Source organism: Borostomias antarcticus (assembly GCF_949987555.1).
Source record: "Borostomias antarcticus genome assembly, chromosome: 20".
NCBI classification, from domain to species: Eukaryota; Metazoa; Chordata; class Actinopteri; order Stomiiformes; family Stomiidae; genus Borostomias; species Borostomias antarcticus.
In genome coordinates, this window is record NC_140253.1 from 2,686,231 (window position 1) to 2,697,100 (window position 10,870).

The 10,870-nt window shown below is 50.6% G+C and overlaps 1 protein-coding gene across 1 annotated transcript in view; it reads left to right on the forward strand.

Moving 5' to 3' along the window:
• Positions 1–10,870, forward strand: part of tbck (TBC1 domain containing kinase) — a 33,665-nt gene that overhangs the window by 13,682 nt on the left and 9,113 nt on the right. The window contains exons 20-22 of the mRNA XM_084454442.1: positions 1,687–1,772; positions 5,625–5,661; positions 8,690–8,851. Of these exons, the coding sequence (XP_084310568.1) occupies positions 1,687–1,772; positions 5,625–5,661; positions 8,690–8,851 (285 nt within the window). The remainder of the gene's footprint in view (positions 1–1,686; positions 1,773–5,624; positions 5,662–8,689; positions 8,852–10,870) is intronic.

Below are 10,870 nucleotides of genomic sequence, written 5' to 3' on the forward strand. Positions count from 1 at the left end.
GACAGGCTTGGAATTTAGCATTATAAGCCATGTTATAAGGTCATTTACGATCAAATACAACGGCCGATATCAAAGTCTCGTCAAACGGTGAACTCTCGAGATGTAGCCCGTCGCCGCTAACACACTCAATAGATCCATAGGTGCATCAGACAAAATCTCTCAAAACACCATAAACTCTAGTTTTCAAAGACTGGAAACTCACCGAGTGGTCACTGGTGTCCGTTGATGCCATAAATTTGCTTCTGATCGGGTTTTATTGATCAGAATATCTACTGATTTGTATTGACAACAAAGCCAGAGATGTTTAGATTAATCCGCGCCCCATATTGTTGTGATCAACAACTACTTCTATCTAAGCAATCCTAGGCTTCTCAACTTGTTGTTGTTGTTGTTGTTGTTGTGTAGACAGTGACCCGGAAGTGGCTCCTCTTCTTCTATGGTAGCCTCCAAACTCAGTCAAGACCTCCCAAAGTTCAAGCGGAAGTTTACAAACGTATTTACTGCAAGTGAAAATAGTTCTATGCTAAATGATAAATAAAACCAATCAGAAGCTACTTTGTGGTGTGTCAGAACATCAACGGACACCAGTGGGTTTGCTGTCTTTGAAAACTAGAGTTTCTGGTATTTTTGAGGGATTTCGTCTATGCACCTTTGGATCCATTGAGCATGTTAGTGGCGACGGGCTATATCTCGAGTGTTCACCATCTGACGAAACGTTGTTATCGGCCGTTGTGTATGATCGTAAATAACCTTTTATTTGAATGCTAAATTCTCAACCTGTTCTTTAAACTCAATCCTCAGTATGAATGCTGCTCCCAAAAGCACTAGATGTCATAACAAAGCCTGTGCAGGAAATGTCTCCCCAGCCGTCACTTCTGTTCTGATACGAGGAGACTAGGCAGCCATTTAGCAGCCAGACACTCCTGACTATCATCATCCAGTATGAACAGGCGCACATCTGGTACAGAACAAACTTGCCTCCAAACAGCCAACTTAACTAGACCTTTATCATTTTCATCAATGATAATCTCCCTCTCTCTCCCTCTCTCTCTCCTTCCCTCTCTCTCTCTCTCCTTCCCTCTCTCTCCCTCTCTCTCTCTCCCTCTCTCTCTCTCCTTCCCTCTCTCTTTCTCCTTCCCTCTGTCTCTTTACCCCTCTCTCTTTACCTCTCCTCCCTCCATCTCTCTCTAACTCTCCTCCTTCTTTCCCTCCCTCCCCCCCCCTCTCTCTACCTCTCTCACTCTCTTCTACCTCTCCCTCCCTTTTCCCCCCTCTCTCTCCACCTCTCTCACTCTCTTCTACCTCTCCCTCCCTTTTCCCCCCTCTCTCTCCACCTCTCTCACTCTCTTCTACCTCTCCCTCCCTTTTCCCCCCTCTCTCTCCACCTCTCTCACTCTCGTCTACCTCTCCCTCCCTTTCCCCCACCCTCTCTCTACCTCTCTCTCCTTTTCCCCTCTCTCTCTCTACCTCTCTCACTCTTCTACCTCTCTCTCCTTTCCCCCCTCTCTCTCTCTACCTCTCTCACTCTCTTCTACCTCTCCCCCCCCCCCTCTCTCTCTCTACCTCTCTCACTCTCTTCTACCTCTCCCTCCCTTTCCCCCCCTCTCTCTCTACCTCTCTCTCCTCCCCCCCCCCTCTCTCTCTACCTCTCTCACTCTCTTCTACCTCTCTCTCTCCCTGCTGTAGAGTACCTGACCGTCTTCTCCCAGATGATAGCCTTCCACGACCCCGAGCTCAGCAACCACCTGAACGAGATCGGCTTCATTCCCGACGTGAGCGGTGCACTCGGCATGATTAACGTTTATTTAACCTCCATTTAGACCGGCGGGCCTCTCTGCCAGGCGTCCCACTCCACCGGGAGGAAATTCAAAAGCGTCGGTTGGAAAAAAAGAAAAGAAAAAACGCTCTTCCCGTGTGATTATCTCTCCTAGTAACGTAGGTCTCTCTCTCCGGTTCCACGCTCCCTAAAACGAACACGGGGAGGACAGTTATGAAGGACGCGCGGGTAGAACGCCCCCAGAAGTGTCCTCACACCTCCCTCTGTGTGTGTGAGACACCTGGCCTTTAAGAGGGCGAGGGGACAGAGGAGGACAGGTCTGGCACCAGGCCCAGCGTTAAGAAGGCGAGGGGACAGAGGAGGACAGGTCTGGCACCAGGCCCAGTCCTGGGGATTAAGAGAGAAGAACCACCGTCTGGAGACACCGCTGTCATTGAGACTTCTCTGACACGTGCGCACGCACACACACACACACGCACACACACACACACACACACACACACTCCTCTCCCCCCCCTTAAGTCCTGGTCGTTGGCCAAGCACTCCCCACAGTCCAGTGGTGATGATTTATACATGGACTGGTGACAGCCAGGCACGCATCTGGGACCCCCGACCACCGTCCCCGAAACTCTGGTATCTCTCTCCTCCGTTCTCTCTCTCTGTCTTTTTGGCTCTCTCTTTATTCTCTCTTACTCTTTATCTATCCCTTTCATCGTTCTCAGTCTACTCTCTCTCTCTCTCTCTCTCTCTCCCTGTCTCTCTCTCTCCCCCTCTCTCTCTCCCTCTCTCCCTCTCTCTCCCTGTCCCTCTCTCTCTCTCTCTCTCTCTATCCCTCTCTCTCTCTCTCTCTCTCCCTCTCTCCCTCTCTCTCCCTGTCCCTCTCTCTCTCTCTCTCTCTCTCTCTCTCTCTCTCCCTATCTCTCTCTCTCTCTCCCTCTCACCATCACCCCCCTCACTCATCCTCTTCTCCCTCTCTCTCTCCCTCTCTCTCTCTCCCTCTCTCTCTCTCTCTCTCCCTCTCTCCCTCTCTCTCCCTATCTCTCTCCCTCTCTCTCCCTATCTCTCTCTCTCTCTCCCTCTCACCATCACCCCCCTCACTCATCCTCTTCTCCCTCTCTCCCTCCAGTCACACTGCACCAAGGTTAAATGCGTCTCCAGACAATACCCTCTACCCAGATCTAGGACTCACAGCACAGTAACGTTGCAGTACAGTCAGTCTAGTGAGTGCGGGTGTGATGAATGCGTCTCACCTCAGCAGGTGGGGGCCGGCGGGCCCCGGGGGGCCACTTCCACCCCGGTACCCTCCCCCCCCCCCCAGGGAGCCAGGCTCAGTCAAAGACACACACATAGACTTTACAGGATCACAGTTCGTTCGCAGACTTTGTTGCAGCAGGTTGAGCTAAATCAAACGTACCCCCAAGCGTTTGTCGGCCGCATTTTTGGGGGGGAGTTGAGCGTCTGACCCTTGTCCCACCCCCTCAACACACCTGGCTGGGTGTAGATGAAGTCCCAGGGTTTTCTGATGCCCCTGTAGGCTCCTTAAAGAAGCAGGCGATTTATCAAACAAGGGCTGCTTTGTTTTATGCCTGGTAGAGTGGGCCCTTCAATCTGCCTGTGTGTGTGAAGCACCATCGCAATCCCCCCATGAAAGAAGAAATAAATGCAAATCAAGGCAATCTGTTATTGCAAGTTACTGCAAAGGCTTTTGGGGTATGAGAGAGAGAGAGAGAGAGTGTGAGAGAGAGAGAGAGCGCGAGATGGAGAGGTTTAATCAGAATATTCAGACTACATAACCGTTTCCTGTGGGTGTTCTGGATCTTTCCGCCTACATCTGTGCTTTGGGAGGGAGAACGAGAAAGCGTGTTACCTTACCGCCAACAGATGTCTCGTCCTTATTCTGCATTTTACCCAGCAGCCTTGTTCAACAGTTTCCAACCTTCCTCCTCCTCCTCCTCCTCCTCTTCGTTAAGAAGGTTAACTGAGTTCACCCCCCCCCCCCCCCCCCACACACACACACACACACACACTTGAATGATGTCACCTTCGCCGTGGTGAACTGTATTATCAGTGTTTAACTCCCTTTTCAGAGAGCGGATGGTAACATTGCTATAGGCACGCTCCGGGGATAATATTTTGAACACTGCAGTTAGTTTGCACAGCTTTTGAAATTAATCCAAGAACAGTTAGTTTCGACAAAACCATGAATAATTCCACTATGATGTTCAGGGAACATGTTTTTTGTTTGTGTGTGTGTGAGAGAGAGAGAGTGTGTGTTGTTAGACAAACGCAGTCAACCTGTTAGTGGGTAACCAGAGACCGTGTTGCTTCTGAGTGGCCGCAGGTTGAAGGCTTTCTTTGATTCTCTGAGTGTGTGTGTGTGTGTGTGTGTGTGTGTGTGTGTGTGTGTGTTAGAGATGCGAATATTGCGGATATATCCACCGCATCCGCGGATATCCGCATCCGCGGGTGGGTGGGTCAATAAAAATCCACATTGTGATTAATTTCGGGTGGATTGCGGGTGGATTTGTCAGTTATATTCGTATTTATACTATACTATAATTATATATATTATATTATAACAACTGTGAGAAAGCGCGAGACCTGCCAGCAGCTCACTCAAATACCCTCGACCACTTCGTCAACCAAGATCCTGCGAAAGCGAGCCTATAATCTTTAAATTGTTTAAGTCAAGAAAATGCGCCTATATGAAAAGTGAATGAGCACGAACAGCTGGACATAATTTAAATGTTAATACAGTAACTTCATGTTTGGCGGGTTGGGGGCGGGTCTCTACATTTGAGAAGATAATGACGTCGGGTGGGTGGCGGGTGGATGATTGATGAGTGCACGCGGATTCAGGTGTGCTCAAACTCCATCCGCGCATCTCTAGCGTGTGTGTGTGTGTGTGTGTGACATATCAGAGGTACACTAGCATGTGTGTGTGTGTGTGTGTGCACATGCGTGCGTGTGTGCGCGGACGGGGTCTTCACGAGAGCAGCCACTGGAAGTCCTGGTGTTCCCAGACCAGCTCATCCACCAATTAACCAGACGCCGTCTCCTCCCCCCTCCTCTCTCCTCCCCCTCCTCCTCCCCCCTCCTCCTCCCCCTCCTCCCTCCTCCTCCCCCTCCTCCTCCCCCTCCCCCTCCTCCTCCCCCCTCCTCCTCCCCCTCCCCCTCCTCCTCCCCCTCCTCCTCCCCCCCCTCCCTCCTTCTCCCCCCCTTGTAAACCCCTCGACCCGCTGAAATTGAGAGCCTCCCCGTGAGACTAGGAACAGGTGGTTGTTTGTATGCTTGTGTGTGTGTGTGTGTGTGTGTGTGTGTGTGTGTGTGTGTGTGTGTGTGTGCTTTTTTAATTTAAATCCTATGCACTTCCTCTTGAGGGATGGATGGAGGGAGGGAGGGAGGGAGGGAGGGAGGGAGGGAGGGAGGGAGGGAGGGAGGGAGGGAGGGAGGAGTGATTTGAGTAATATCATTGTCAGCTGTCTCCCCAGTGAGACCCCAAACTCAGCAGTTTTCTTTATTGTCATCCCTCGCGCGCTCTCTCCCTTTCTTTCTCTTTGTCCCTCCCTTTTTCTCTCCCTCCCTCCCTCGTTCTCTCTCTCCCTCTCTCTTTTTCTTCCTCTCTCTCTTTTTTCTCTCGCTCTCTCTCTTCATCTTACCCCGGGGCAATAAAAACAGGCCAACATCAAAGGTTGCCACTGAATGACTCTCTACTCGACATCTTACTTCATGAAATTCACTTATCAATAATAAATGAATAATGTATATAATATGGAAACGCTGCAGAGTGATTGTAGAAACACAATGGATAATGAATCACTGTCTTTTGTTCTGCCTCATCTTTCAGCTCTATGCTATTCCCTGGTTCCTCACCATGTTCACACGTAAGTACACACACACACACACACACACACACACACACACACACACACACACTCACACCGTCTCTCAGTCTCTCTCTCTCTCTCGTTCTTTCTCTCACACACAAACACACACACACAATCACACTCTCTCTCTCTCTCTGCCTCTCGCATTCTTTCTCTCACACACAAACACACACACTTTCTTACACACACACACACACGCACGCACACAAACGGGCGTGTGCTTTTCAGATATATTCCCAAGCCCATATGAACGCGGGGGTTCAGGCGGGGGTCGTGAGCGGACCTGACAGCAGGCTGGGTCTGCGGTACGGTACCAGGGGGTTCAGAGAAGGTCAGCTCCTCCGCTGTGTGGTGGGAAGGGTTCCGGGGGGGGGGGGGGGGGGGGGGGGGACAGAGCTGTGTGGTTGACAGGGGTGGACAGCGGACTGACCTTTAACCCCTGAGAGACAAACCCCCCCCCGCGCCGTGGCTTCTCTCTCTCCACAGAGCGTCTCCCGAGAGACTCGTCTAACGGCATATTTCTACCCAGCGGATGCATTTCTGAGTGATGTTTTTTTTAGCTCCTGTGTTGTTGTTGTTGTTGTTGTTGTTAAGCGCCATTGAGAATGAGAGCAACATGATAAGTGTAGAATCAAAACATTCAATTCTATCGAATTCTATACGCTGTCTGCCGCCTTTCTGGGCCAAGTCCCCTCGTTGGAAAAGAGATGGTATCTCAGTGGGTGTTTTCCTGGATGAATGGAGAAAGGAAACCAGGGTAAATGTGTATCAGAGCAGGAGCGGAAGGTGTGCGTTGGGGGCGCGATCACAGCACACGCTGACGGGGACGCGCCGAGGACCGTGAGACGCTACCCTCCGTGACTCGGACAGTTGTCGTCGCGCCGGGAAACAGCGGGAGGGGGTAGAACACTCTGACTCCGCCCCCGCCCCCCCCCCCCCATGGCCCGGAACAGCTGGCGCTAGTCAGGGGGCGTTGGTACAGTACGACCATAACTAACAGCTGTTTATTACACTGCCGGGTTTAGAGATACAACGGGATGAGTTTGTGACCGCCGCTGGACGTTTGGTCCTCATGTCTGCCAAGGTCATTTTTCTGTGTTTTTTATTTTATTTTTTATTTTTTACAGATTATGAAAGTGTAAATTGTAAGCTTTCAAATGATGTGACATGCATTGAAATCTGTAAATATTTGAAGAAGATATGCGTCCGTGAATTTCGGTACACCTGAAATCACTAAGCAGAGAAAAAAGGGCTTGGAAGATTGAGCTGTTCACACTTCTCACAGGACCTGGACTTTGACGACAAAACATGACCATTCAGAGATCCTAAAACTGTTTGTTATATTGAGTGGGTTCTTCGCAACGTCAATTTTCGTGGTAGGAAATAAACTGTATTTTGGGAGGAAAGAGGACAGGTATTTTGCCCTCGAGTGCATCTTGAGGACTGCAGACATCAGGACCAAACCTCCAACGGCGATCACATTTGTTCTCTTTGAGTTGTGTTTGATTCATTTATACAATGCTGAGGCATAAGCCCAGTATTTGGGTTTGGTGTAAATGTTTTAAAACCTTTTTAAAGCTTCAGTTGAAAGACTGAATAGGTTTTGTAGATACTTGGCCCAGAAAGACCGTTGTTTATGTTTGAAGTAGCGTTGATCATTGATTCTTATTTTAGCACACCTTGCTCCAAACTATACTATACTATACCCAGTAGGACTGTATATCTTCAGACAGGCTTGCACGCTCACACACACACACACACACACGCACGCACGCATGCACACACACACACTCTCTCTCTCTCTCTCTCTCTCTCTCTCTCTCTCTCTCTCACACACACGTACGTCTTGATCTGCATGCCACCCACGCGCTCAGCTCCTCCCCAGTCCCCGGGGCGATGGCCCCCGTGTCCCCCTGTCCTCCCCCATTCAACCCCCCCCCCCTCCCCCTGCCCCCCCCCTGTCCAGCTTACCTCTCCGGAGATGATGCTTCCTGACTGCTAATGCCCAGGGCCATCTCAATGTCTCACACACACACACACACACACACATGCAGTTACATTGTCTCACACACGCAGACGCACATTCATATAGGCACACGCACACTTTCATCCCTGTCACTCACACACACACACACACACACACACACACACACACACACACACCGGGTGCTGAGCTGACTGCTAATGTACTGAAGACTCTCCATGGAATTCCTCTCCCTCTGCCTCAGCACACACACACACACACACACACACACACACACACACATCCGCCTGAAGGAACTGTCCATGACATTAACAGGCGGAGGATATTTTTCTTATATAGCCGTTGGTGGAGAAGGTTCCTGAGGTGGAGGAAACATGTAGGAGGAGAGCCCAGGATGTGGGCTTCATCTGGAACAGCCCAACCTGGCTCCCAACGCCAGACAACCCCAACCTCTGTTCATACATCTGCTGTGTGTGACCTCTAAATCTCATATTTATCTAGTTCTTTCCCAAACCCCCGATTTAGAAAGTCCTCCCATGCCTCAAGAAGCAATTTTAGCTGTGGCCAGCAGCGCTATAGCTTGTTCTGTCTGACGGTTGGTTGGTTGGTTGGTTGGTTGGTTGGTCTGTCGGTTGATTGGTTGGTTGGTTGGTTGGTCTGTCGGTTGATTGGTTGGTTGGTTGGTTGGTCTGTCGGTTGATTGGTTGGTTGGTTAGTTGGTTGGTTGGTTGGTTGGTTGGTTGGTTGGTTGGTTAGTTGGTTGGTTGGTTGGTTGGTTGGTTGGTTGATTGGTTAGTTGGTTGGTTAGTTGGTTGGTTGGTTGGTTGATTGGTTGGTTGGTTAGTTGGTTGGCTGGTTGGTTGGTTGGTTTGTTGGCCTGTCGGTTGATTGGTTGGGTGGTTAGTTGGTTGGTCTGTTGGGTGGTTAGTTGGTTGGTTAGTTGGTTGGTTAGTTGGTCACGTGTGGTATGTTTCCACTGTAACTGATCACGCCTTATCCCGTGTCTCATATACCCCCCCTCCCCCCCTCCCTCCACCACAGATGTGTTCCCGCTGCACAAGATCTTCCACCTGTGGGACACGCTGCTGCTGGGAAACTCCTCCTTCCCCTTCTGCATCGGCGTGGCCATCCTCCAGCAGCTCCGCCACCGCCTGCTGGCCAACGGCTTCAACGAGTGCATCCTGCTGTTCTCCGACCTGCCGGGTAAGATGGGGGTGGGGGGGGGGGAGTACAGTGGAGTACAGTAGAACTCTATTCCAATCTGCCAGGCAAGAGCACAAAATTTACATTTATATTACATAACAGTCATTTAGCAGATGCTTTTATCTAAAACGACTAACGATAATTGCATTTAACGTGGGAAAAGCAAATGTACTACTACTTGCCAGAAAATGAGAAGGGTAGAGGGAAGGAGAGTACAGGTGATAACTTGAGAGAGGAGAGGAGAGGAGAGGAGAGGAGAGGAGAGGAGAGGAGAGGAGAGGAGAGGAGAGGAGAGGAGAGGAGAGGAGAGGAGAGGAGAGGAGAGGAGAGGAGAGGAGAGGAGAGTCTCAGAGCTTGAATGACCTTGCCTGGCACAATGAAAACAATAGTATAGTCATACAAATGCAAACCTCACCCACGGCCAAGCAGGGAGTGGGCAGGCGTTCCGGTACTGAGGTAGTCAAAGTTAAACCGGGGTGGTAAAAGTTTGTCTGCCAACACTCTTATCTCTGTCCTCATCTCTCTCCTTATCTCTCTCTCTTATCTCTCTCTCTTATCTCTCTTTGAATCCTGTCTCTCCCCTTATCACAGTTCACATACAGCTGCCCTCGCGCCCCTGAGCGGGTTTTGGGATGGAACGTAATCGTTCGGTGCTTTTTAACTTTCACAAAATGTTTGGTAACACCGACAGCTCTAAAACCTCCCTTTACAAAGCTGAACATTTCAAATCTTATGGAAAGACTGTAAAACTAGTGTCATGGCTGTTTTATTTGAACCCGGTTGTACTTTTTCCCCACCCTGACTGAATGTTATAAAATAAAATGCCTACCTCTGCAGAGAACTCCCCAAAACAACAATATATATATATATATATGTGTGAAATATAAACACTGGCCACATGCTGAAGACACGCAGAGTTTCACAGTTTCTCTCTGCTCTGCTGCGGCTGTTCTAATGTGTTCTGGCATCTCGCTAGCAGAGGGACGCCACGTCTCTGTAGGCAGACTCGTCACTTCTCCTCGCTCGCCGTTCGCTCCCTCCATCTCGTCTCGCCGCTCGCCGCGCGGTGAGCTCTTTTCCACGCCGCGCCCCGCTGGTGTGAGTCTTTCAGGAGGCGCCTGCTGTCCCGAGAGGACATTTAGACGCCTCTGTAAGACGCGCCGCCGTCCTTCCTGTCGTTTTTACCAGGTCTTACTTTCCCGCTTGCTTATTAGCTCCTGTTAGACGCGTCTCTCTCTCTGTCCCTCGGTGTGTCTGCTCTTCAGGTACTCTGCTTTCTCATCTCCCTCCCTGCTGTGGACAGACGGCCTACTAACCAGGCAATCTTCCAGCCAGTCAGTCAGTCAGTCAGCCAGTCAACCAGTCAGTCAGTCAGTCAGCCAGTCAGTCAGCCAGTCAGTCAGTCAGTCAGTCAGTCAGTCAGTCAGTCAGTCAGCCAGTCAGTCAGTCAGTCAGTCAGTCAGTCAGTCAGTCAGCCAGCCAGTCAGCCAGTCAGTCAGTCAGTCAGCCAGTCAGTCAGTCAACCAGCCAGTCAGTCAGTCAACCAGCCAGTCAGTCAGTCAGTCAGTCAGTCAGTCAGTCAGCCAGTCAGCCAGCCAATCAGCCAGTCAGTCAGTCAGTCAGTCAACCAGCCAGCCAGTCATCCATCCAGTTATTAACTGAGTGTGAGTGATGAAGAGTGATTGAGCTGAGCGCTGGGGTGATTACCATCTGCTCTCGCTGAGGCGGAGGAACTCCATCTGGAACCCGGGCGCTGCGGGGTGTGACAGCACGACCGAGGAGAGAAAAAACACCCAGAACTAACGGGGATGAAAAAAGACTCAGAGAAGCAGAACGTTTAAAGAATCGTAAGAGAAACGAGTGACTCCGGGTCCTCTGATTCGGACGTCCGTTTAGCACAGGTCAGATCAGGGCTCGAAGGGCGTCGCCGGCCTGACTTGGCCCCCGCCAGCCTGCCCTGTCCTCATTTGGTCCGACCCACAGCACTCCGAGTGAGAGGAGAGGAGAGGTCATTTGGGG